Below are 27,874 nucleotides of genomic sequence, written 5' to 3'. Positions count from 1 at the left end.
TCTGCGCCCCACAGCCAGGACCGTCCTGGCGCCTCAAGCCGCGTTTCTTCCTGCAAAGCCCTTCTGGCGTCAAGCGGAACTCTCGGGATGCCCGAAGGGCTTTGCAGGAAGAAACGCGGCTTGAGGCGCAAGGACGATCCTGGCTGTGGGGCGCAGACCCGGTAAAAGCCTCTCTTTGGTTGGTTCCCTCCTCCTCCTCCTCCTCCTCCTCCTTCCACAGCCTGTGTGACGCTGCTGCCCAGGCTGAGAGCTGCTGCTGAAACAAGTTTGGGGAGCATGTGCGTGTCACCCGAAATGGCTACGCGTGTCAGCACTGACACGCGTGTCATAGGTTCGCCATCACTGTTCTAGATGGATACCCTTAATTACAGAACATATTCATATACTTTGTATATAGCCATATCTAAAAAATGGGAGAAAAGGGGAAAATCATAGACCCAACAGAAGTAAGGGCAGTTTCCTTGGATTCACTTAGCTAAACTAGTTTCCCAGGGGAGTTACCTGTATTTACTTCAGATGAATATGGTCTTCATTAACTTATATAGAAAGAAAACCATGATTATATTATGTTCCCAGGTGATGAGCTTATTGGAAATCCCATGTTTTCTTCTGACACTGCCCTGTCTTTCAAATGAAATGAATTCTTTTTTTTCCTGGGGGTTCCTTCACAGGAAATATACAAAGATGCAAATTCACAAGTTCACACACTAAGAAAAATGGTCAAAGAAAAGGAGGAAGCCATTCAGCGGCAGTCAACACTAGAGAAAAAGATCCATGAATTGGAAAAGCAAGGCTCCATTAAAATTCAGAAGAAAGGAGACGGTGATATCAACATCCTTCCTGTCGGGGTGTCACCAGCAGGATCGGAAGGTTCAGTTGGCATTTCTGGAGGGTCTACTGCCAACACAGGGTCTCCAGGACCACTTTCACCTCTGCCACTGATAGCAGCAGAATTGGAAACAGGTAAACTGGGCTGACTGAGAATTGAATTTGTTTCTTTATGTAGAGAATCTATATGGTCACTCACTCACTTTCAGTTGCTGTGCAAAGGCCCATGTCGCCAGAATTGCCAACTGCTCTTTGAACAAGAGTTGTGAGTCCAGGAGGATCCCCAGACTGTGCACTAAGCCTGTTTGGGTCAACGCAGCCCCATCCAGTTACTAAAAATGGCACAGTTCCTGAACCAGAGGGCCCCCAAAACCAAGGTCATTAAGTTTTGTCAGGGTTCAATTGAAGCTTGTTGTCCTCCATAGCCTTTAGGCACCAGAATAGAGGATCAACAGCAATGCTTAAAGCACTAGAGGCAGAAAGATACAATTGAGTATCTTAACGATGGATGCGGTGAGTGGCTAAGACGCTGACCTTGTCGATCAGAATGGTCGGCGGTTCGAATCCCTAGCACTGCGTAACGGCTTGAGCTCCCGTTACTTGTCCCAGCTTCTGATAACCTAGCATTTCGAAAGTACATTAAAATGCAAGTAGAAAAATAGGAACCACCTTTGGTGGGAAGGTAATAGTGTTCCGTGTGCCTTTGGTGTTTAGTCATGCCAGCCACATGACCACGGAGATGTCTTCAGATAGCACTGCCTCTTTGGCTTTGAAATGGAGATGAGCACCGTCCCCTAGAATCAGGAATGAGTAGCACATATGTCCAAGGGGAACCTTTACCTTTACTAATGATTATACTACACCCCATAGCAGTACATGGTTTCATCCAGTGGCATCATGTTAATATGGAAGAGGAGAAATTGGAGTTCTGAACTCTATGGAATCCCACAGAGAAGGGGTTGAAGGCTGGATCTCTTTTCCCTTTTTATCACTGTCTGGTAGAGACCATAGAGAAAGGAGAACCAGCACAATACAGTGTCACCCACCCCAATCCCCATACCCACCTTAGAAGGCTACTGCGGTCAATGGGTCAAAAGGAGTAGGAATGGATGTGCACAAATTCCTGCCCATGCCAGAAATCATCTGAAAACAAGGCCAATGATGTTTCCATCCCATACCCAAGGCTGAATCTTGACCGAAAGGGGTCCAGATAATCCATTTCAGAAGCCTGTGAAAATCCTGCCTGGCCATCATCTCAAAACCTTTCCCTGAAATGGGAAGTTAGGTACTTTGTGGAAATTTCCAGTATGGTGGGATTCAGTGAAGGTCTCTTGAGGTAGAGGTGAACCATGCTTCCTTGAGGAGCAAAGGAACAGTTCCCTCATTCAGTGAAATACTTAATGAAATGTTTCCAAATGCTGTGTATATTTTTCATTTCACAGTGCAAAATGGTCCCATGGCAGCACCAATGCCTCCGCCGCCGCCACCGCCACCACCTCCGCCACCTCCTCCTCCTCCCCCACCACCTCCTCTTCCTGGTCCAGCTGCAGAACCAGCACCACCACCTCCTATCCCACCTCCACCATTAGCACCCCCTCTTCCAGGAATGGCCTCTCCTACCGTTGTGTTCAACTCAGGATTAGCAGGTAAGAAGCAACAGAAAGCATGATATGTGAGGAAGTTTTGAGACCCATGAAATTTTGAGTAGTTTGGAGAACCGGTAAGTGCCACCCCTGACTGGCCCTGCCCCCATCTATTCTCTGCCTCCCGAGTCCCAGCTGATTAGGAGGGAATGGAGATTTTACAATATCCTTCTCCTGCCACGCCCACCAAGCCACGCCCATAGAACTGGTAGTAAAAAGTTTTGAATCCCACTATTGTCCTAAGCTGTGCACTTCGAAAATGACACTGCTTGTGAATGAAGATAATCAAATGAGTAAATATAGATTGTACTGTATAGATTGGTGCCATGAAAGAATTAAAAGAAAATTAAAGATTGCAGTAGGACCCAGTTCTATTTAAGGTAGATTAAGTAAAACACACACAGATCTCTACACACACACACACACACTTACATACCTTTAGCAGCCACCTCTGAGCCAATTTTGTGGTATTAAAAAACCCAAAGAGATGCAACAGGTTTGTAATTGTTAATTGGGTGTAATACATACTTACATTTATGTTTTCTATGTTTTGTATTTTGGTTTTTTATTTGCTTGTACTCCTGTTAGCCAGATTACAAGACAGGGAAAAATTAAATAACAATGAATAAAATTATTTCTAGGTAGAAAAATAGTAATACATGAAAAAGTCATTTCATTGTTTTGTTTAAATAAAAAAAATTAAACGCCCTCTAATTTTGATTACTGCTAACCCTTTTCTTCTTTATCCCCTTTGCTTCACTTTAAGATGGGCCAATCAAGCTTTTCTGTAGGTTCCTTCTTGTTAAGTATTTTACCTTGTTTTCTAATACCTCTCTTTTCTGCCCTGTTATGTTTTGCACGCACGTGTATGTAGTGTACATGCATGCACATATGTTGTCATTATGGATGTGCTCGGTTTCAGATAAAAAGCTGAAAAGACAGTTTGGTATGGGCATGTGTGATATTCCTGTTAGCACCTCCTTATAAAAGCAGGATTTTCCGCTGGGCTTACACTGTAGCCATGCAATTCCAAAAAAGCACATATCTGAGTTAAGGGTCACCAACAGAGGATTAACACTCATTCCAAAGCACCTTGTCACACCCTTAAGGTGCCTCCTTAGGTCTGATATGCTTTTACGTAGGCTACAGAACTACAAAGGGAGCCCAGGAAAACATGCTGTTTCTTTAAGGAGGTGGCAATTGGAGCAAAAGGTGCCCAGAAACTTTCTGAAGTAATTTTTCAGCTTCAGATCTGAAATGCAGCATTCTTTGTGGGTATGTGTGGTGGTTTTTTTTGCCTTATCTAAAAGCATGAGGTGGTTTGCATTATGTAAAATATTATCCATGCTATAAATTTCATAAAGCCATTATCTTCATGTTGTCTGGTGATCAAAACATATGTATATTTTCTTTGTGCAACAAACCATTCCTACAGGTTGTTTGTTTTACTGGCTTCCTTAACTTATTACTTTGTCTGCCCTCTATAGACATGATTGGTCTTGCACCGAATCTACACATAAAATTTAATATTATACAAATGCTACGTATTTATGTCAGAGGTCTATGGTGTAATAATATATACTAGAATTATGGATACATTTACTATTCTATTGTAAACAGACAAGAAATATTAATATCATGTTTATGTAATGTTGACACGTTATGTACTATTATCAAGGATTTTTCTAAATTATTTTGCATATGCTCAAAATATGGTATTCTTCCTATTGGAAAATCCCAGAATGAGTTCTTGGCATTTTCACTTTAAATAGGTAGTTTTTTAATGTTAAGGAGCCATTGCTTTTAGGGTATCTCATCTGGGGTAAGGATATTTTGTTTTTATTCAACATGGAAACCTTGAACGTAGAAACCATGACTTGGCCAAATTTTATTTCTCTTATCAAAGGGGCATTAGCTGGGACTTTTCACTTTACAGTATTTGTAAGGTTGTAGAAAAAGAGCTTTGAAGAGCATGCTCCATGGGAAAGTTAAGAATGCTGCCCTGGTAGATTTTCCTTTTCATAGGTGCTTACAAAATGCTGTTATTTTCCTAACACCAACACTCAATTTGCTAATTAAGACCACTACAAATCCTGAGAAATATTAGTTGTTTCTTGGAATAAAATATCAATGGGATTTCTCCCCCCCTCCCCCATAAAAGAGAAATCTTGAAGTGTTATGCCATAGAGTACAGACTCATTCTCCTTCAGGCAAAAATACCTTCAAGAGGGAGTTCAGTTAATCTTAGCAGATAGGTGAGGAAAGAGCTGCCTTTAGTTGTTTCAGGTCTTACACCAATCCCCAGAATGTTAAAAAGATTACATAGCTGTGTTCCACCTCAAAAAGAATTGTGGCGGAAAACCAGAAACCCCTGATTCTCTGCATCAGCTTGGTCCATTTTCCTATTCTTGCTATCCCTGCATTTTTCCAGAAATGGTGAAGGTGTGCCTGAATATCACATTTCCCCTACTTGAATTTAGATTTGTGTGTGTGATAAATCACCATTTAGAATACAAAATCCTGGCTTGTTTAAATTGGGCAGCAATACTTTTTTCCTAATACACACGTCAAATTTCAGGTACCGTTTACATGGGTGGGATAATATATGTAATTCTGAAGGTCCCCATTTCAAGGTTCATCTGAAAATGTCTGAACTGGACCTGTAAATTCCTTCCTGTTTTTTAGAGATTGGAGGAATCAGACAATTGCATTTCTATCTTTGCAAATGTGTGTCTTTAACACAATTAGTGTCATAATAGGCTTAAGTCATTATATGTAACATTTGCATAATGTGCTGCTCAATCATTGTAATTACATGGCTGAGTCCCTAATCAGTCTGAAAATGTCAATCCCTAGATTGTTTCCTATAAACCAAGTAGTGTTTATATGTGGGGCTTATTCTTAAAACACCTGGGCAATCACGGTTTACAGCTTCTAAATGCTTTGCAGCAGCCCTTATCCCTTCCTATCAGTCTTAATTTAGCCACGACTAAAAGCTTCAGATGCAGTGTCTGTAACTTTTAAATAAAGGGATTATAATTCTTCCTCAGACAGTGAGATTAATCTCCCTTCCCAAAAGGCATTTTGTTTGGAGTTTTAATTTTAAGGGGGTCAGAATGAGAATGGAGTAAAATCACATGGGCAGGAAATCATGAATCATATATACTTTGCAGTGATTAAGCTATTTGTGCGTTCCAATATGCAACCCTGTGCATGTCTAATTAGAAGTGAGTTCTCTTGAATTTATCTGGATTTATTTTTAGGTAAAAGTGGGCATTAGATTGCGGTTCATGACAGCTAGTAGGGAAAAAAAGTATGCAATTTTTTTATATGCTTGTTGCCAAATTTTGATATGAATTACCATCTCAGAAGTCAGTTACTGACTTGAAATCTTTCTCCCTGCTTTTTTAAAATTTTTCCAAGAGAGTCTAATCAGTATGGATTCTTAGAATATTTTTTTCATTGTTGGCTAGATGTTTTTCAATGTTAAAATGCCGCCTCCCTGCTCCCCAGTAATAACTGTAATGGTTGAAGAGGTTTTTGATTGAATTTCTGAAATGTGTAATTGCACTGTTCTCTTCTTTTAAGCTGTGAAAATCAAGAAGCCAATTAAGACCAAGTTCCGCATGCCAGTATTTAACTGGGTGGCTCTGAAACCCAACCAGATCAATGGGACCGTTTTCAATGAAATTGATGATGAAAGGATCTTGGAGGTATGAGCCTTCAACATTGTTGTGCTTTGAATATCTAGAGGAGAGGGGCTCCAGGAGGACTAATATGTAGTATTGCCTCCTGTTGAAGTAGAATGATTTTGATTTGCTATTGTATGCATTTAGAAGATTTTAAGTGTTTCATTGTTATCTAAAGAAAATACCCAATTTGATGGACTGATTTTAAATGTATGTTCTTCTGTCCACATCTGCATCTTTACCCCTATTTGTTTGGATACTTGAATGTTTTGCTTTAGGTCTAGTTCAGTGGTGGGTTCCTATCAGTTCAGACTAGTTCGGCCGAACCGGTAGTGGTTTGGTGGCCTGGGTTGCTGGAACCGGCAGAGACCCAGGCTTGCCACGCCCCCAAACTGACTCTCCGGGTGGTGCTGTAGGGGCCACCATCTTGGATTTTTTTTTATTGCACTGTGCACAGTATGCATCAAGCACGCATACGCAAAGCAGCCAGAAGCGAACCAGCAGTAGTGACTGCCGGAACCCATCCCTGGTCTAGTTAGGGTTAGGTTTGTTTCTAACTGAACCCTTGGAGCCAGCTTTCATTTTTTTGCTTAAGAAGTCATCTTTGTTTTCTCCTGTGATGCAGAAGTGTGACCTAAATTCACACAACCGGTGATAAGTGTATTAGATGAGGAATTGAGTGTCTTGGTGTTTTTACTTTGAGCTGTACAGATGTTCATATACCGTATTTATCGGCGTATAACACGCAGTTTTAAAACTAAAATTGCAAGCTTAAACCCTGCCTGCGTGTTATACGCTGATACTCCGGGTGGCAGAAGCCCGGGACCCAGTCAAATTCGCTGCGCAAGGTGAAACGGCCAGCAGCAGCCCTGCTCTCCTGCTGCGGCTTCTGTTTCAATAGGGAAGAAAACTTCCTTTCGCTTCCCGGGCTTCTGCCGCCCGGCAGAAGCCCCGGGACCCAGTCAAATTCGGGAAGCGAAAGGAAGTTTTCTTCCCTACTGAAACAGAAGCCGCAGCAGGAGAGTGAGGCTGCTGCCGGCCGTTTCACTTTGCGCAGCGAATTTGACTGGGTCCCGGGCTTCTGCCACTCGGCAGAAGCCCCGGGACCCAGTCAAATTCGCTGCGCAAGGTGAAACGGCTGGCAGCAGCCTCGCTCTCCTGCGGCCAGCGTCCGTTTCAGTCGCTTCCCTTGTCCGTCTTGATTGCTGGAAGCAGTAACAAACGGCGCGTCCGCTCCGCATCGCCCTGACAACCACCCCAGCCGGCGGCTGCCAGGCCTCGCTGGAGTCAATTGCAAAGCTGCGTTCAGCGCTTTGAGGACCTGAGGCATCTTGGGAAATGTAGTTCCCTATCAGAAAGAATGGAGTAGCTGCGAATTTGTAACAACATAATATAACTTGGTGCTTCGCAGGTTACGAAAATCTCGTTTGATTTGCACACTGTTTTTTAAAAGTTATATAAAGAAATTATGCTGTGAAAGCGACTAGATAGCCCCCTCCCCTTCCTGTGTGTGAGAAAGGGAAGGAGAGGAAGGAAGGAGGGAGGGGGGAGGAAAAGAAGAAGGGAGGGGGGGAGAAGATGGAAGGAGAAAAGATGGATGGAAGGAGAAAGAATGGAAGGAGAAGGAGGAAGATGGAAGAAGAAAGGAAGAAAAAGAAGAAGGGAGGGAGAAGGAAGGAGGTAGGAAGAAAAGGGGAAGAGAGGGAAAGAGCAGAAAGACAAAGAGGATGAAGTTGATAGGCAAGAGGAAGGGGGAAGGAAGGGAAAAAAGAGGGAGAGAGTGAAGATGAGGAAGAGGTTTTTGGTTTTCCAAAAAGCAGTGATTCTGATTAAGTTTTTTTGCTCAAAGAGGTGTTTTTTCATTTCATATTTGCCTTTTAAGAGGAGTTAATGTTATAATTCATGTTCTAATGTTATAAATTTTAATCCAACATTAAGTTCCGAGCTTCCAAGTCATTTATTTTTAATGAAAAAAATTTTTACTCAAATTTTTGTGTTAAAATGGGGGGTGCGTGTTATACGCCGGTGCGTGTTATACGCCGATAAATACGGTAATTGGACCCCTTTTGCTTTTTACAGATGCATTTTATAAGATTTTTGTTTCCCAGGTTGTCCTTTCTAAAATATATATATATATGTCTCTTTTAGGATTTAAACGTGGATGAATTTGAAGAAATATTCAAGACAAAAGCCCAAGGGCCAGCCATTGACCTTTCTTCAAGCAAGCAAATAACTCAGAAAGGATCAAACAAAGTCACGCTTCTGGAGGCAAATAGAGCTAAAAATCTTGCTATCACCTTAAGAAAAGCTGGAAAGACTGCCGATGAAATATGTAAAGCTATTCAAGCGTAAGTGAAAAGATTTTATACACAATTTTAAATACATGAACTGCCAAGCAGCATTTGTGCAACTAGAATAGATCCAAGGTTTGCTTGTTTTATATTCCATAGGTTAGTGACTGTCACTCAGAATTTTTTTATTTATTCTAAAGCTCCAAGTCTACACACACTGTTTGTGGCTTCAGCTCCTTAAAGTCCTTGGGATACACTTAGGTGTTAAGCTGCAGAGGGCCAATATACATATGCCACAAAAGCAGGAAGAAAACTGACCTGTTTTACTATAATATTCAATTGATATTTTTTGTTTTGTTTTGAAGAACATCATATGAATTCATCTATAATGCTTGTCATGCAAAATTTCCATTCTTAGCGGCAAGTTAAATACCAATTTGAAAGAAATATGGTAGCTATTAAGGAAATGAAGAGAGTGTTGTTCTTTGCATATTATTTGAATGTGGTCCAAGTATCTTGAACAAATGTACACTGGCATTGTGCATATGTGATTCATTATTACTGTGCATAGGTTGCATCTTCAAATGTTCAGCTGGCTCAGCTGGCTACCAATTAGTGATTAAATGGTCCATTATTGTATCTGAATGTCACTTGCAAATCAAAATTCAGCACAATGCTTATCTTAAGAGCCATTTATGAGCTTAGCTTACATAATTTCTTTGCAATCTTTCCAGGAATGTGGAATTTAGCCAGATCTCTTTCCAGAAAACACTTCTGTACTCCAGCTTACCACATATACGTTTTACAAATATTTCAAAGGGAAATATTTGGGAAATGTAGGGACCCACAATAACTTCAGTAATTTGAAATGTTTATGAAAACTGTGTGGTTATGTTGTACCCTCAGGCAAAATATTTAAGGATGTACTTCTGATGCTCATTTCGTAGAACTTAAATGGTATTGCATTGTGTTGTATTGCCAGATTTGATTTGAAGACGCTGCCTGTAGATTTTGTTGAATGCCTGATGAGATTCCTGCCAACAGAAAATGAAGTGAAAGTGTTGCGGTTGTATGAGCGGGAAAGGAAGCCCTTTGAGAATCTGACAGATGAGGATCGGTTTATGATGCAGTTCAGCAAAATAGAAAGGCTGATGCAGAAAATGACCATCATGGCATTCGTTGGCAACTTTACTGAAAGCATACAGATGCTCACACCGGTGAGTTAAGATGTGGATCAGAGCTCTGTTTTACAAAGGGAAAGGACTACAACTTAATTCTCAGAGTTAGGCTTACAGGTAATCCTCGTTTAGTGACCACAGTTGGGTCCAGCAATCAATCATGAAGTGAAACAGACACATAATGAAACACCACAGTTTTACAATCATATTTCAGCTTTCCTTGGCTCTGTAGACCTGCAAAAGTTGCAAATGCAGGAACTCATCACATAATTTCATTTTTTGATAACCATTGTAACTGTGAACAGTCACTGTGTGATGCAGTTGCTAAATGAGAACTACCCATACATTTTTAGGCCTACATTTTTGAGCGGGTATCTCGAATATGCTTACTGGAGGTGGTTTGATGTTATTTCCTACTTTACTGCTCATCTCTAGCCACTGTTAGCCACAAATATAGCTGCATTGAGACAATTGCATTAGGTATCATTGCTTACATTAGTAAGGTGACCAGATTTTCAGATTGGTAAAGAGGGACACCTTTAACCGGGAGGTGGGGGGGTGGCTTGATTAAAAAATTATACGGAGCAACAAAATTTTTCATACAACACAAAAATAGTATTGTAACTGTTGCCAAACATCAAAATTTTGATCACATGACCATGAGGATGCTGCAACGGTCGCTAAGTGTGAAAATGGTCGCTAAGTGTGAAAATGGTCATCAGTCACTTTTTCAATGCCATTGCAACTTTGGTCACTAAATGAACTGTTTGAAAGCTAAGGCTAGCTTGCATTATAATGCCTTATGGTAGCTTACATTTTCAAGAGAGAGAAGCTAAACTCCTAAACACAGAAGGAATTTGTCTTTGGTGAATATGCTCTCAGTGTACATAAAGAAAAATAAAATAGAATACATTCATCAAGAATCATAAGCTACAACACTTAGTAATGGTCACTAAAGCGTGGAGGATTGTTCCCTCTGTGCTTCTTTAAAACAGTATATGTTAGAATAGAATAACAGAGTTGGAAGGCACCTTGGAGATCTTCTAGTCCAACCCCCTGCTTAGGAAGGAAACCCTACACCATTTCAGACAAATGATTATCCAACATCTTTTAAAAAACTTCCAGTGTTGGAACATTCACAACTCCTCTCCTTGATTAGTTTCCACCCATTGCTTCTTGTTCTACCCTCACATACCTTGAAGAATAGTTTGACTCCCTCTTCTTTGTGGCAACCCCTGAGATATTGAAACACTGCTATAATGTCTCCCCTGGTCCTTCTTTTCATTAGTGGTTCAGGCACCAGACAAGAAATCAGGAGTTTCTAGTCCCATTTTGGGCATGAAAACCTGCTTGGATGAAGTGAGGCCAGTCACTCTTTTTTCCCCTTCTTTCCTTCCTTCCTCCTTTCCTTCCTTCCTTTCTTCCTTCCTCCTTTCCTTCCTTCTTTTCCTTCCTTCCTTGTTTCCTTCCCTCTTTCTTTCCTTTCCTTCCTTCTTTCCTTCCTTCCCTAACTTTCTTCCCTCCCTCCCTTTCTCTGTTGTGGGGAGTTGGAAGGAGCATTAGATCTGCTCACTGCCTTAAAAGTGGGATTTTTTTTAAATGGCTTTTTTTTAAAGTGATTTCAGCCGGGATGCCTTTAGTACTCGCCCCATCTGTCCTCCCATCCTCCTTCCAAAAAGTTGATTTAAAAAGCCAGCGATCTGCCCCCGCTTCTCCAGCGTTCCTGATTCAGGGGCAGAGGTGCCTGGGCGCGCCCTGTTTCCCCCTCAAGGCTTCGCGTTAAAGCCAAAAAGGACCTCCACAGAGATGGCTCTGGGTCTGGGAAGGCAGGGACGGGATGGGATGCTGGAAAGCAGCTTTCGCCTACAGCCTTGGGGGGAGGGGTGTGTTTGCAACCCTGCCCTGCTTGGCGCCCCTCGTTGCTTGAAATGGGGTGCTCCATTTGGGGCGGGGGATGCAGTAGGTCCAAATAAGAGGCGGGCTCAGCCTCCGCTGGGATGGAGCAAGCAGAAGGAAAGGCAAGAGCGGGGGGGGGATGGGATCTTGCTGGCAGTTGCAAAGCAGCCTTCCCCCGATTGCCTTCCCCCACGCCTCCCAACCCTTTCAAAAGCTACCCCCATCATCAGCCTCTCCCAACCGGATCCCCGCCTGCCTCCCCTCGGCTCACCCAGACCAGATTGACAGCAGCTTGCACAGCATGGCTGCAGTAGAGCGGAGCCCAAAAGAAGCAGGGGGAAAAAAAACTTCCGACGGCTGAGCTGCTTGGCCCAGGACCTAGCCTCCTCCTTACCATCGCTCTCCCTGCAGAAAAACGGCACGCATCGGCGTGCGCACGCGCAAAAGGGGAGGGAGGGAAACACTACCCTCTAAAGGCCACATCAGGAATGACACTTTAGAGAAATAAAAAAAAAAAATTTTAACGGCGTCCTTTTTAAAATTGATTTTCTTTCTTTTGGAAAATCGGGACTTTTTCAATACGCGAAGGGACACGGGACAAATTATTAAAAATCGTGACTATCCCGCCAAAATCGGGACGTCTGGTCACCTTATACATTAGATACATCAGATCCTGGTACATGTGATATGTGTACATGATGAACTGGGAAAACTAGCTATGCTTAGAAATTTTGAGAGAAGTAGAAGGAGGAAACAATAGCTAAGAAGCAGGGATGGTTTGAAAAAGATTACAGAGACTGTGCTTGGGAGAGCTACAATCATTACTAGCAATATGTCAAGTCAGCAGACATTTTTCAGTGAAGTTACTATGCAGTCCAAGTTGATTGCGCCTAACTGCATGATTAGATGCAGTTTCTTGTGTGAGAGGTTCTACAGTATTTGCATTGTGTTATTCCTGCCCTTTCTTGCTAAAGTCTTGAAAATTGGAACAAGCATGGACAAGAAGAAATCTAAGGAACAAGAAAAGAAAACATAAGGATCTTGAACACATTGCTTAACTCTACCTTGAAAAGTGGCTTACTTAAAATTCACTCCCTGTTGTAGAATTCTCCAAGTGTTTTGTTTTAATTTGCACTTGCTGAGTTTTTAAGGATGTTCACCCTGTTTCCTGTTTTTGCCTTTAGCAATTACATGCAATTATTGCAGCATCTGTCTCCATAAAGTCTTCTCAGAAACTCAAAAAAATATTAGAGGTAAGTCTAATTTTTGCTGCTATCTTTTGAGCTTTATATTTGTGTTTCATTTCAAGTAGCCAATTTCAACTTTAGCTGATAATTATTTTTTCCCCATCTCTTATGATACCTATAGATAATCTTGGCTCTGGGCAACTATATGAATAGCAGTAAACGGGGAGCTGTCTATGGATTTAAACTTCAAAGTTTAGATCTGGTAAGTACGAGCCTTTACTTATCTACAAAAATCCCTGTTCATTCATCCAACTTATATCATAGGAGGGAAAACTGACATTTGTCTGAAAGCCATCAGGAATGGTATCAAACTAAAGTCATTTACATGCAAGAAATGTGCCTAATATGGATATATTTTTCAGTATAAAAATTCTGTAAAAAGAAATGGAAAAATTAAAAAAATTAAATTCATCTTCTGGACCCATTACAATTTTTTAAAATTAAAACCCCAAAATAACCATGTTCTAAGAATAATATAACTAATAAGAAACCATCCCTATCAGGTTGGTTCATTCATTAAAAGAGAACCAAAAATAAGCAGAATATCCTTGTAGCTTTGGTAGTCATTGTCCATTATACTCATTGTTTGAATTTGTTCTGATTTTAATTTCCAAGAAATTTGAGTGATGGTTATAATAAAAACAGACAAATCCCAACAAGCTAATTTTTACATGCTGGCTTCCATTTAAACTCAATTTCTTGTTTTGAAAATATTTTCAATATAACATATTTAGTTGGACAGTGTTTCAATTCCCTCAAGGCAATTCTATAGGGTGTTGCACACCAAAACAATCAGACACAAAGATAGTTTTTCTCCCCATGCTATCACTCTGTTAAACAACTAATTCCCACAACACTGTCTATGCCCTGGGATATCAACCCACCTAGTAGGCGTGTATTATTATTATTATCCTTCTGATCTTTTCCTCTTTCCTAATACCTCTTTCCTTAGCTTCTTATAACTATAACTTTGTTGTTTGTATGTCATGAGTTATGTTGATTGCTTATTTAGTAACTTATTATTATTATTATTATTATTATTATTATTATTATTATTATTATTGACTTTGTATCTTACGATTTATGATGATTGTATTTTATGATTATGATCATGATTCATTACTTGTTGCTTGCTTGTACACTGAGAGCTTATGCACTGGAGACACAATCCTTGTGTGTCCAATCACACTTGGCCAATAAAGAATTCTATAAAATTTTTTGTCAAAAGCTGTTTTCCTTAGAATTCTGTTTTGCCTAAAACAGGTAGACAGTGACTTGAACCATATGTTAAGGTACTTGAAGATGTCTCATAGAAGAGAAAACTCCCAGTAGTTGCAAAGACAGTTGTAGGATGGAGTACAGAAGAATCAGCAAGAGGAGTTATTACTTCCAATCAGTCTTGGTTTTTAACTGTCTAAGTTCATGGCAGGAAGGTTCTCACTTATATCATCATTCTGGTTGGAATCTATGGTTGTCAGGAAAGTCCTCACTTCCCTGATCCTCTTGGAGTGGTTTTGAAAAAAAGTGATAATTTGCTGCCGGAGAGCAGAAGAGGTGGAGAATTATCTTTCCCAGAAATTTGTGGTTTTATTTTAGAATTTTATGATTATTGTATTACTAAGGTGCCTCCATTTGCTTTGTTTGCAGTTGCTAGATACAAAATCAACAGACAGAAAACAAACTCTATTGCACTATATATCCAATGTTGTAAAGGAGAAATATCAGCAGGTTTGCCTTTTTTACAATGAACTTCACTATGTAGAGAAAGCTGCTGCAGGTAAGATGGCCATTTGTTAATTATTAAGTGTGGAAAATAGTTTTAGATTTGTTGTATATCTCTCTTAATCCAATGATAACTCATAAGAAGGAAGCCTCTGGTGAAACTATTAGCTACGTAAGTTTGTAAAAGGCAGATGGACTCTTAAGAAGAAGGTTTGAGCATGGGCGATCACAAAATCATCCTGATTTTAAAATTAATTCCTTCTATTCATAGCAATCAGACCACTTTCTTAGTTTCACTGCAATATCTATTTCTTTATAACATAGGTACACATTCAGCAGGTGCAGCCCTCTGCATCCATGAGACTCTGTGAACTACCAGTAATTAATCCCCCCTCCCAGTCCCTCTTGGGTGATCCTGGTTTGTCTGCATGAGAGTGGATATTGTAGCCCAGTATACGTGTAACAGAATAATTGCTTTTGGATGCCTTTTATTCATATTCATCTAAATTCGTTTTAAATCTGGAAATCAATTGAGATGTCCTGTATACATTAAAATTTAATCGTTCTGTCAAAAATTATTGTTGTTAGTTGCGAAGTTGTGTCTGACCCATCGTGACACCATGGACAACGTTGCTCTAGGTCTTCCTGTCCTCTACCATCCTCTAGAGTCCATTTAACCTCAGGCCTACTGCAACACTCCATCCAGCCACCTCATTCTCTGTTGTCCCCTTCTTCTTTTGCCCTCCATCATTAGCATTAGGCTCTTCTTCAATGACTGCTTCCTTCTCATTAGGTGGCCAACGTATTTTAGTTTCATCTTTAGGATCTGGCCTTCTAAAGAGCAGTCAGGGTTGATCTCCTCTAGGATTCCTGCAAGTCCAAGGGACTCACAGGAGTCTTCTCCAGCATAGTTCAAAGGCCTCAATTCTTTGGCAGTCAGCCTTTCTTATGGTCCAACTTTCACAGCCATACATTGCAACTGGGAAAACTATAGCCTTCACTATACACACTTTTGTTGGCAGGGTGATATCTCTACTTTTTATTATGCTGCCTAGATTTGCCATAGCTTTCCTCCCCAGTCAGAAATTAATCATTAAAAATAATGTCGTTCCAATAAAGGAGAATATTTGTAACTCAGGGTTAAAATGAGGGGTCCTTGATGCTCTCTGATGCTCTTCTTGAAGATGTTTTATTACTTAAACTAGGTAACATCATCCTTTTTAGATGACTAGCACTGAGTATGTTACCTAATTTTAGGTAATGAACCATTTGCAAGAAAGCAACAAAACTCCAGAGGGCACCAAGGATCCCTTATAATGTCATTTATAAGAAATATAATATTGTATCTTCCTATTAAATATTTTAATCCTCATCCACTCTTTAAAACTCATTATATGGCCCTGTACTGCAGCTCCAAAAGCCAATGCAGATAAATGAGATTTGTACACTCCTGATTTACAAATGCTTTTGCTGGTAAATTGTCCATGCTTCCTCATAATTCTGAATGTATGTCACTCCCAACACCCAGCTTTACATCCCAGAAAAAGTCTGCCTCATAAGAACTTATTTCATCAATGCTAGATGAAAATATTTGCCATCACGGTGCTTTGACAAACAAACTTTACTTCGGCAGAAGCTGAGGAAGAGTAACACAGTGCTGGTACAGAGGCTCAGAAATATACTTCTTACAAGCTATTTCTTTTTTTTTAATGTCATTTGCCATCACTTTACCCTCTGCCTCTTTGGTTCTCATGATTTTCTGTTTGTAACTTATATAATACTTTGAATGGAGTTGATCCTTCATTATTTTAGTAGTGATAATGTTACAGTATACATTTTATATATATATATGGTACATCTCTTATGAAACATACTTATCCTAAGCGGGTAAATTTTCATGCCTTACTGTATAAAATTCCTTACTGGATTTTAGATGCTATCTGAATTAGAGGCATGTGCTCTCTAAATATAACCCTATTGTGTTAACCCTCTCTTTTAGTATCCCTTGAAAATGTTCTACTAGATGTAAAGGAACTCCAAAGGGGTCTGGACTTAACGAAGCGAGAGTATACTATGCACGATCACAATACCATGCTAAAGGAATTCATCCAGAGCAACGAAGGGAAATTGAAGAAGTTGCAGGATGATGCAAAAATAGCCCAGGTATTCCATAGAGACTTAGCTATCCAGATCTGAGAGCAGAGGAACATTTCACCTTTTGCATCTGACCATTATCTCTTCAGTGCAGATAGAAGCACAAGTCATTTTCTAAGTACAAGTGTGACATAGTAATTATAGTTCCTGACAAAGACCTTGGTTGAAGTTCCCTCTTGCAAGGTAACTGTAGGCTGGTCTTTCTGACTCAGACTAAACCATGGGTCTGGAGGGGAGGACAGTGGATCAAAGAAAACAGTGGATCCCTTAATTCCTCAGAATTGAAAAGGGGGTATTTAAAATGTAGCAACTCCTAGAACAAGGGTCCCCAACTGCTGGGCTACAGCCCACTATTGGGCCTTGGACCTTTTGGAACCGGGCTATGGAAGTAATGGGTAAGCATGAATATCTACACGCACAAATGGACCTGTACACACAGAACCATCCCCCCCACCTCCCGCTTGTCCACAAAGCCAAAAAGATTGGGGAACTCTGTCCTAGAGGAAAACAAGGTAGCAATAACTGAGATGCTTCATACCGAGCCAAAGAACTTTAGATGTAGATTGAAATCCTACATGTAAGCAATAGTAATGTATGCCAATTGAAAATGCATCTCTTGATGAAAGTCACATCATGCTACAATGATTCTCCAAGGCATGGAGATCAAGTAATAATAGAAAAAGCAGCCAACTGTAACAAGTAGATTCATAGAGTTGGAAGGCCCTTTGTAAATCTAATCCAATTCTCTGCTCCATTACAACATCTCTGATGGATAATTGTTAAGCCCTGGTTCAAAAACATCCAAAGAGAATTGCTATTTCCTGAAGCAGGCTGTAACTTCACAGGAAGGCTCTTATTTGGTAGTGATAGCAGAGGGAATATCTCAAAGGATAGAGAGGTTGTGTAAAAGGTTGTATATACTACCTGGAAGGATACAATTCTCTATTAGAAATGTATGAAAACATTTCTGTCTTTTTTTCTCCTGTCAGTATTTATTGCATTGTATGAAGCTGTATTTTGTTGTAACAAAATAAGATATGTATGCCCTAATGAATTGGTTACCAGTTAAGCCTTGGCTCTTTGTAATTTTGGTGCAAAAGAAAAAAAAATAGTTGCTTCAATGGGAGAAAAAATTAAAAATCTCTCTCTTACAGGATGCCTTTGATGATGCTGTGAAATATTTTGGAGAAAATCCCAAGACTACTCCTCCATCAGTCTTCTTCCCAGTCTTTGTACGATTTGTGAAAGCTTACAAGGTAAACCAAAGCCACCAGCCCTGATCACATTATAATCTGAATACATCCTCAGCTTTTGGTTCTGAAATTTCTTTGTGCAAAGCAGGCTCAAAAAATGGAGAGGGGGCATATTTTGAAAACACAATGACTAAAATAAAAATGAGAAAACTTTCCTTCTGTTCCTTCAATAAGGAATATATTCCATAGGGAGTTTGAAATAAATAAAGCTCTGGTCTAGAAGCCCCTTGATAGCTTTTTGACTACCTATCCCACAATTTCCAATTGTCTAGAGTTAATGGTACTTGTAATCAAATAGTCTAAGGCAGGGGTATCAAACTCACATTGTAACCGTGTTGTCACGTGACGTATTGGGACTTTCTTCCCCTTCACTAAACTGGGCGTGGGCATGGCCAGCGTGTGACGCATCCAGCCCACAGGCTGTGAGTTTGACAGCCCTGGTCTAAGGGCACTATGTTGAAGATGGCAATTCTATGAATTCTCAAAAACGTTGCACTAGTTACAGTGAATTGCTAATGAGTTCAGTGCTCTTTCATTTGATCTGTCTTTTAGCTTCCAGTTCTTCAGAAGTGTTTGGTTAGCCAAGATAGTTAGCAGCAATCATATGGAAGCAGTAAGACCCAGTATGATCCTTCTTTTATTCATTTGTGAATTCTGTTGTTGTTAGCTGCGAAGTCGTGTCTGACCCATTGCAACCCCATGGACAATATTCCTCCAGGCCTTCCTGCCCTTTACCTTTACCTGCCCTTTACCATCCCATGAGTCCATTTAAGCTCACCCCTACTCCTTTGGTGACTCCATCCAGCCATCTCATTCTCTGTCGTCCCCGTCTTCTTTTGCCCTCAATCTTTCCCAGCAATAGGCTCTTCTCCAGTGAGTCCTTCCTTCTCATTAGGTGGCCAAAGTATTGGAGTTTCATCTTCAGGATCTGGCCTTCTAAAGAGCAGTCAGGGTTGATCTCCTCTAGGACTGACTCGCAGAAGTCTTCTCCAGCACCATAGTTCAAAGGCCTCAATTCTTTGGCACCCAGCCTTTCTTATGGTCCAACTTTCATAGCCATACATTGCAACTGGGAAAACCATAGCCTTGACTATCACACTTTTGTTGCCAGGGTGATGCTTCTACTTTTTAGTATGCTGTCTAAAAAGTAGAACCATTATGATTCTCTAGTCATCCCCAAACTATTGATTTCTCTAATTTGGGTCTTGATTGGGGAAAACTTCTGTACAATTGCAGCATACATGCTGTTCCTTTTGTCTTCACTATGTGTGGTCTACCTTAATATACTTCCCTATGTGCAAATGTTCAGCCTTTCTGTATTGGGAAGTTGAAAGGAGCTGCCAATTTGAACATACAAAGATGGAGCCAGTGAAGAACCTGAGTAATCAGAGATCTTTGCCTATAAAGGAAGAAGTACCAAAAGAAGAACCTCTGTCATCCCTATGACACATGCTTTCCTCTGCATTCAGCACTTATAGGATCTGGTTTGAAAAATCATGCAAATAATCAATTAGGTCTCTTATAGTTTAAGGGCGTTTAAAAGAGTTTATAGATAATGCTATAAATTGGGTTTTGTCTCATTGGATAGGCAACATGTCTGAATTAAATTTGTACTAATAGATGTGTCTTTTTTGAATGAATCAGTCCCTTGTATATTTGAAGTTTTAGTAGTTTTTATACCAGTGTACATTTGTTTTTCTTAACAGCAAGCAGAAGAAGAGAATGAACTGAGAAAAAAGCAAGAACAGGCATTAATGGAAAAACTACTGGAGCAGGAAGCATTGCTGGAACAACAAGACCAAAAGGTAACAAACAAGCAAGCATTTGACAATTGTTGATGAAATTGTCAACATCATAATGCCTGAGAACACTTGCACATTACAATAAACCAGAATTCCCAAGGTCTGTATTGATTGCTTCTGCTAGGTTGTTCTCGCTAGTAGAAGCATTATATTATTTAGAAGGTTATTATTACTACTTAAAAATAGAAGGCCAACCATTGGTTTGTTATGATGTACAGATCAAGAGCTCTGATGTCTGTTCTTGTTTCTAAAGCCCTGGTTTGTTCTTAGCTTTCAATTTTGAGTTTGTTTGGAAAAAAACCAGAGATCCCAGTTTCTATGTCCATGGGAAAAGCTTTTGCCGCCTGTTATTATTGGCAGATAATGCCAAACAATATTTTGGGAGGCATGTTCATGGTAAGTCAGAATTTTGGGAAGTTTGGGTTATTCTGTCCCCTGCCCCACTCCTCCCAAAATATTGTAACCAACATTCAAGAAGCTTTTATGGAAATTACAAGAGTTTCACATTCCTATTCTATCCCATTCTGATCACTCCTAAATCTTAAAAAGGGGTTTCAGACCTCAAGTCCTAAGTGCAGTAATCTCTAATCCATCAATGTTTACCCCGAAATAATTGGCTGTTTGGCATTTTTAAACAATGTCATTTAGTTTACAGGCTTAAATGTGCAGTTTGTCACATATGGCGGAAACGTTGAAAGAAAAGCTTCCAAGAAAAGGATACATTTTAAACATCTTTAAACATTAATGAAGACAAGCATTTTTCAGAATTCTCTCCCTCAAAGTTTATTATAATGTATACTTGCAAGTCCTATGGATCAGGCTAGATCACCTGGACTACAAGTACACTGCATCCCATATCAAACGCACCGAGTTAACTATTTAGAGGCCTTCATCTTCTCTGAGCCTAGTTGTTTGCATGCAGACATTTCATTATCCAACGAAGTAACATCATCAGTGCAAGTGAGCGTGGGATTTGCTCCCAGTTTCTATGCAGCAGCTTGCCCTGCCAGTTTCAGTAGCAGGGTGGATTTCCTGCTTAATTAGGGTATTGTTTTCTGCTTGATTGTTTGTCTGGAATTAACTCTTGTTTAGTTAGATGTTGACTGCTTGAGAGGATGTGTTCTTGTGTTCTCATTTCCTTCTTTTTAATTGTCTCTTTTGAATGGTGTATAAATATAATTGATCTCTATAGCACTTATATAGATGATTTCTGCACAATAAGTTGTATATACTAGAATTATCTCTAGAGAAAAAATCATTTTAATGCATAAAGCATTTGCAAATGTGGCAAGATTGCTTCCCTGTTTGTTTATGGGATGAAAAAATATTACGAACTATATAATTACAGTGTTCGTGCGTGTGTGTGTGTGCATGTGTGTATGCATGCATGCATGCACTGATCATAAAATGATCAGAAATCTTTTTTTTTATTTTGCCCTTTTGAAATAATTTTGGCTTTATGGCATTTTTGAACAATGATATTTTGCAAGACCAACTCATGCTTTTGTTATTTTTGTTTGCTTCCAAGCAATCTAGAAATCAGGTGGCAGGGTTAGGAAGTACTTTGCAAGAGTTTACTAAAGAAGACTATTAAGTTACAGATCAGGCTGAAGATTCTTAAAAAAAAAAAAAAATCACAATCGCATGCAGAGTATCCGAGGTTCAGTATCTACCTTTTGAGAGCCTGGGAAAGACTTTTGGGTTGCAATCCCATAGCCATTCAGTACCGATCAACATTTTGTCATTGTTCAAGTTGGTTGGGGCAAATTTAAATCTGAAGTATCAGAAAGATATCAAGTAGCTTATCACTGAAGTAGAACATGCTCATCCAGATGAGCTGCTATGACAATGATGACGAACGAACCTTTTTCGTCTCAGGTGCCAAAAGCACACATGGGCATGCTTTCATACACACTTCCACGCCCACCCACATAATTTAATGCCCCCCCGGTGCCATGCCCCTGCGCATGCGTGTGTGACACCACCACCCCCCGCTGCCCCACGCATGCGCACATGGCTTTTTTGGAGCCTGGAGAGGGCGAAAACTGCCTCTCCTCCCTCTGGAGGCTAGAAATGGCCCATTTTCCATCTTCTGGTGGGCCCAGTAGGTCCATTTTTCTCCCTCCTCAGGCTCCAGAGGCTTTCTAGAAGCCTCAGGAGGGCAAAAAATAGCCCAACACGCAAACTGGATATTCAAGAACGGACTTCCGGGTTGCCCATTGGGCCATTTTTCCTCCCTGTGGAGGCTTTAGCGGGAAAAAAAAGGCCAGAAATCAAGGCCGAAAATCAGCTGGCCAGTCCTGGAGCTGACAGGGCAACAACTCATGTGCCCTCAGAAATGGCTCCGTGTGCCATCTGTGGCACGCTATCACAGTTCTATGGTGTAGAACTGTTTCCAATAGAGGTAGTCCTCAACTTGCAACAGTTCATTTAGTGACCATTCAAAGTTATAACGGCGCTGAAAAAAGTGACTTATGACTATGTTTTATACCTACGACTTGGCAGCATCCCTGCAGTCACCTGATCAAAATTCGGATGCTTGGCAACTGGCATGAATTTATGATGGTTGCAGTGTCCCCGGATCACGTGATCACCTTTTGCGAACTTCTGACCAGCAAAGTCAACGGGGAAGCCAGGTTTCACTTAACTGTATTATTAACTTAACAACTGCAGTGATTCACTTAACTATGGCAAGAAATGGGTCAAATTTTAGTTTTTTTTAGCAACGGAAATTTTGTGTTCCATGGTGGTCATGAGTCAAGAACTTTCTGTATTACCTTCCAATCCAATTGTGTTTCTATTAGTAGAGAAGGAGACTCTTGGCGTGCTAATTGTTACTTGGCTTTGCAACCCTGTGCTGCTCTCTTTCAGTCTCCATCTCATAAAACTAAGCGACAGCAACAAGAACTAATTGCAGAGCTAAGACGACGACAAGTCAAGGACAACAGACATGTTTATGAAGGAAAAGATGGCGCTATTGAAGATATCATCACAGGTAAAGCCCCCTCCCCCCCGACTCCAAAGAGCCTGTTTCAAACACACACACACACACACACACACACACTTCAAATGTTCTCTTTTAATTGCTTGGTTAGGGCTTTGTAAACAGTACAAGTAGGAACATTAATTGATGCACCATTAATTTAAGTTGGCCAAATCTCAGGCTTTTAGGCCTGTTTAGTGGCAGCAGTCTCACTGATATATCATTGTGCATTTATTCACATTGTCATAACTGAAGCCATAGATCGAACAGTCTAACTTACGTTTTAGTTCACCAAAGACATGCTAGAGAAATCTTGGAATCGGTTTCATTTGTTCGCAAATCCGTTAGTGTTTTAACTTTGTCCTTAAAAGATCACATTACTGTAAAAAATGTTACTAACCTTAATAGTCATGACATTACAGGTAGTTCTCACTTAACGACCACAATTAGGACTGTCAACTTTATTGCTGAGCAAAGCATCATGTGACCATGAGTTATGATTTTACTTCCGCCCTCGCTGTTAACTCTGCTGTCCCAAGCAAATTGCAAAGCTCAGACATGGCAATCATATTTTAGTGATTGTAAGGATTGGTCACACTGCTTTTTTTTAAACACCATCTTAACTTTGAACAATTGTGAAACGTGATAGTTGGTGAGAACTATCTGTAAAGGAGTAACTGAAGGCATGGTTTCATGCGAAATGCTGAATTGCACGAAACTTTGGAATTGCGTATTCTTCTTACAACAAACTTTACGCACCCTCTTATTTGCAGTTCATAACTGAACACAATAGGGATACCATGGCTGGATCTAATTTGTAATAGATAAGAGAAAGACAGCTTGGACAGACAACATAAGATTCCTGAATCAGGCCCATTACTTGCTGCAGTTGGATTTGCCTGCTTTCTATTGTCCTAGCAGAATAGATCTGGGGTAGTCAACCTTTTTATACCTACCGCCCACTTTTGTATCTCTGTTAGTAGTAAAATTTTCTAACCGCCCACTGGTTCCACAGTAATGGTGATTTATAAAGTAGGGAAGTAACTTTAGTTTATAAAATTTATAAGGCAGAGTGACAGCAAACCCCCACCGCCCACCATGAAAGCTGGAACGCCCACTAGTGGGCAGTAGGGACCAGGTTGACTACCACTGGAATAGATGAAGCTTTTTATCTCTTAAGCTTTCCTTTCCTTTTTTTCTTTTTTACATTGGTAGTAATCCAGCCGCTTCTTCTGAATGTTGTATTTGGCACTACACTTATGAGTAAAGAAAAGCCCAAGAAATATTTATTACCGTAGCCACACAATACTGAGAAAACACAGCTAGGCATAGAGAGGCTAAACCCTGTTCTGCAAAGACTTCCCTAGAATGGCAAGAACTTCTCGGTGGGTCTTTAAAGTCAAACTGGCTTTAAGTGTGAAAGTCCCCTGGGAATTCCCTTGATTCAGCCCAATTTATGGGGAGCAGGGAGGGAGAGAACATCAACCTGCGAACGGAAGTGGTGCTGAGACGAAGCAGTAAATAAAAATCCCGGGGCTGCCATTAAGGTGGAAAGGCGTTCTGACAGTAACCCAGCTACACAACCCTTATTGTGGTTAATCAAGAGATGATCTGCTGCAGGGTGCCTTTAATAAAACACTAACTATATACTAATGCAAGAGATCTTTGCTTCTTACTGTCTTCTGTCTTGTCTGGCTGTTATTTTCATGCAGTGCTGAAGACGGTGCCCTTTACTGCCCGAACGGCCAAGCGTGGCTCTCGGTTTTTCTGCGAACCTGTTCTCACAGAGGAATTCCATTACTAAACTATTCCTCTTTCACAGCTGATCCTCTTAAAAAAATAAAAGGTTGCTGTAGGTTTTTTGACATTTCTCCACTTTACCGCAATGGGGGTGTTGAATGGGGTTTTGTGACGTCCATCATCCCTGTGGAATCACGTTTTACATGATCCTCTCCTTGACCATCAATCTCCTTGCACGTTCCTGTCTGCCAGTCATGGTTTGCTTCCTTCCATCCACACCATGTGAAAGCTTGTTCCACCCCATCCATTTCAGGGGTCTACATCAGGGGTATCCAATGCTGGCAACTTTAAGGCTTGTGGACTTCGGCTCCCAGAATTCCCCAGTATGGCTGGTTGGGGAATTCTGGGAGTTGAAGTCCACAAGTCTTAAAGCTGCCAACGTTGGACACTACTGGTCTAGTTATAACTGCCACAGAGCAGCCAATATGGGAAATTAATGAATGTCAGTAAGACCAGCAACAGCTGTGGTTCCAGCCACTCCACTCAATTTACAGGCGACTGTTGAGGGATGTAGCGATAATCATGACAGACGACTCCATTTGGTTTTTTTGTATGCTATTCTACTTTGGGTTCTTTTTGATCTTAGCAGATTAATCACTGTTGCGTAAGTCTTGGTATTAAGCCTATATCTGGAAATAAGCTATGTTTGTATGAGAAGTTAGAAGTGTGCAGTATTTGGATCTGAAGTGGGCAGAGATGCTTCAGATCTAGTAGGAGTTCCCTCAATGTATCTGTGTCTTTTCTGGAGCTTACACGGCATCTGCTCTAAGGGCCAGGAAAATAGGAAATTTAGGGCTTGTTCATGGGGTACCTGTTTCTCAGTAGTTTCCTAACTCTTGATGGCTTTCTTGGGAGCTCAAGAAAAGTTAGTTACTGCAAGGTGCCCACACTGATTCAGAATCACTGTAGCCCCCTTTGGAGACAAATGCTGTGCACTTCTAAAGAAAAGTTAAATTTTGGGACGGGGGTGGGGTGGGACTTGGGTTTGTGATCTGCAAAAGAATTTTTTCATATTTGTCATTCTACTCACTGCTTGCATGTTGGTGTTTGCATGTTGAAATCTTTTCCCTCCCTCCATTTTTATCCCGTGAGATCCATAGCTGTGCTAGTTTCAGTTCCATGCCAACGTAATTGACAACCTCCCTAGGTCTATGAATACCACCTTTAAGAAAACACAGTGGCTGTTTGGGATTTGATAATTGGGGAGATTGAAAATCCAAACCTAAAATCTAAATCCCCCAATTGCAAGTGGCCAGGTTATCCCCCAATTGCAAGTGGCCTTGAGTTTTGAGCTAAGAAGTGAGAAGATCTATGTGAACGTTAAACGTTTCTTTTAAGGAGAAAGTCAAAGACCATTCTGCTTGAAAAAGCACAGCTGGTGACAACATCTCTCAAATTGTCTCTGGATAACAAATATCCCAAGCTGATTGCCATGGAACTGGAGGCATTGAAATCTTTTGATGTAAACTGTTATAAAGTGGAGGTTGAATGAATCTGTTAATGTTCTTGCCCTTAATATAAAGACAGAAGGTCCAAATCCTGCTTGCTCTTTCCAATGAAAATGTTGCCTGGTCATTCTGGAGCCAATGTTCAAAGCAGCTTGGAGTTTAATTGGCTAATGGTTAGGGTGGCCTGTTTATTTTTTCTCTGTTTAATCTTCTTTACTTTTTGGCTTCATTCATTCTTGCTTTTTTTTCCTAACATGCTGGACCATTAAAGTAGGGTGTGGTTTTTGGTTTGGTTTTGCTTTGCTTTGCTTTGGGGCACTGAATTGAGTTGCTCTCATGTTCCATCCCATTTTAAACTTTAACCTTCATTCTGTGTTTTTTTTCTTGTTTAGCCTTAAAGAAGAATAATATCACTAAATTTCCAAATGTTCACTCGAGGGTAAGGATTTCTTCTAGCACACCGGTGGTGGAGGATACACAGAGCTGGCAAGCATTACTTTTTATTTAGCTTCCTCCTCTCTCTGAATGCCACACAAAATTGCTGCACGATAGATCCTAGGTACAGAAAGGAGCTGTGTCCAATTAAGGCCTAGGAGCATTGCTGGACCATTTGGCTCTTCTACCATTTGCCTGTGTCATATGAGGGGTTTCTTCACTCGTAGCCCTGATCTCTCTCGCCTTTCTGCCTTGCTTTCAAAAAAGAGAGGTGCTTTACCTGTGCTTTATGTCTTGACCTATATTAGGGGCAGAGGGAGGGAAGAGGGGCCTAAAGGAAGGCAGCCAACTTTCTCCCAGATCCCAGCAGCTGGGTTGGTCTTATAGAGGAGTGCTATTTTTTTAAAAATAGCAGAACTCTTGCTTTACAAAATGCTCCATGGGCAAAATGCTTCTTCAGAGCTGAAGAATCTTCTTGGATGAGATGCAAAACATCTTCAGAGAAAAACAAGAAAGGCCAGTTGCCTCTTGAAAAAGCACTTTTGGTGACCTCCATAGGGATAGTTGTGACATGATGACACCAGATTGGGTGAAGGACTTTTCAAGAGCATGTTAATGGCTTAAGTGCCACCAAAATAAACTTCCTCTATCCCCCTAATCTGATCTGAAGCTCGATGGATTTTTGGGAACTCAAGAAGGTATTGGAACCCACACAACGGGGAACAGGAACTGCATCCCTCAAATACCCATCTCTCCCCAAGGGAATCCCAGTGTATAGAGGTTAAATGCTGGGATAAGCATTAAGTAGTGGGTGGGGTGGAAAAGCACCTGCCCCTTTACAACATTTGCAGATCAGGTTGTGGCTGTTTTTCTAACATGCACGACCACCAAGGGCAGAGGAAATGCTACTGTGCAATAAAAAAATGTGTGAAATATTTTAGGGACAGAGATTCACCTACAGACATTGATTTGTGATCAATTATCATTGATTTGTGATCCTCCTCTGCTTAGGCCAGCAAGTAAAATGGGCTGGCAATAAACCATTCTCTTGATCTTTGGGGGAGGCTTTGCGATTGTCACCAATTGAATGCCTCTCCCATAGAACTTGTCCGCTCCTTCTGAATCCCCTCACCCAAGACTGAGGCATTATGACATTCTTGCTGTTTCAGTTTGTAGGTTCAGTTACAGTGCGGGCTCTCAAGAGCTGAGCAAAATATATGAAAGCCGATTTCTAAGGGTGAAGCGTAGAAAAGGCAGCCAAGTGACAAAAAGACTAAAGTCAGTGTTCTGTAGGAAACAGTGTTTTCCCCCCACTCAAAATGTACCGAAATGCATGCTTCTCTTCCATCTTGGACTTAAGAATCCAGAAGAGCAGATACCAGAGAATAGGCTTTTATATACGCAAGCAGTTCTTATGTGTGTAGAAAAAAATTATTAGGAAACCATGTTGATGGAAGATAAAAGCTTGGTTTGCTTCAGTTGTGAACGGTCTGAGAAGACCTTGG

The 27,874-nt window shown here is 40.7% G+C and overlaps 1 protein-coding gene across 6 annotated transcripts in view; it reads left to right on the top strand.

Moving 5' to 3' along the window:
- Nucleotides 1-27,874, top strand: part of FMNL2 (formin like 2) — a 226,486-nt gene that overhangs the window by 194,501 nt on the left and 4,111 nt on the right. For 3 of the 6 annotated variants that reach the window (XM_032211397.1, XM_032211419.1, XM_032211425.1), the window contains exons 14-25: nt 672-963; nt 2,271-2,474; nt 6,060-6,184; nt 8,309-8,508; nt 9,434-9,668; nt 12,710-12,778; nt 12,894-12,974; nt 14,420-14,549; nt 16,494-16,657; nt 17,803-17,904; nt 19,608-19,706; nt 22,575-22,698. In XM_032211397.1, the coding sequence (XP_032067288.1) occupies nt 672-963; nt 2,271-2,474; nt 6,060-6,184; nt 8,309-8,508; nt 9,434-9,668; nt 12,710-12,778; nt 12,894-12,974; nt 14,420-14,549; nt 16,494-16,657; nt 17,803-17,904; nt 19,608-19,706; nt 22,575-22,698 (1,825 nt within the window). Of the gene's footprint in view, nt 1-671; nt 964-2,270; nt 2,475-6,059; nt 6,185-8,308; nt 8,509-9,433; nt 9,669-12,709; nt 12,779-12,893; nt 12,975-14,419; nt 14,550-16,493; nt 16,658-17,802; nt 17,905-19,607; nt 19,707-22,574; nt 22,699-24,398; nt 26,421-27,874 lie in introns of those variants that run through there. The other 3 variants (XM_032211412.1, XM_032211405.1, XM_032211433.1) reach the window with 3 other exon arrangements.

Source organism: Thamnophis elegans, chromosome 1, assembly GCF_009769535.1.
Source record: "Thamnophis elegans isolate rThaEle1 chromosome 1, rThaEle1.pri, whole genome shotgun sequence".
In the NCBI taxonomy this organism is placed as follows: Eukaryota; Metazoa; Chordata; class Lepidosauria; order Squamata; family Colubridae; genus Thamnophis; species Thamnophis elegans.
Note: the sequence above shows the minus strand (reverse complement) of the source record. Positions and strands in the feature narration are given on the sequence as shown.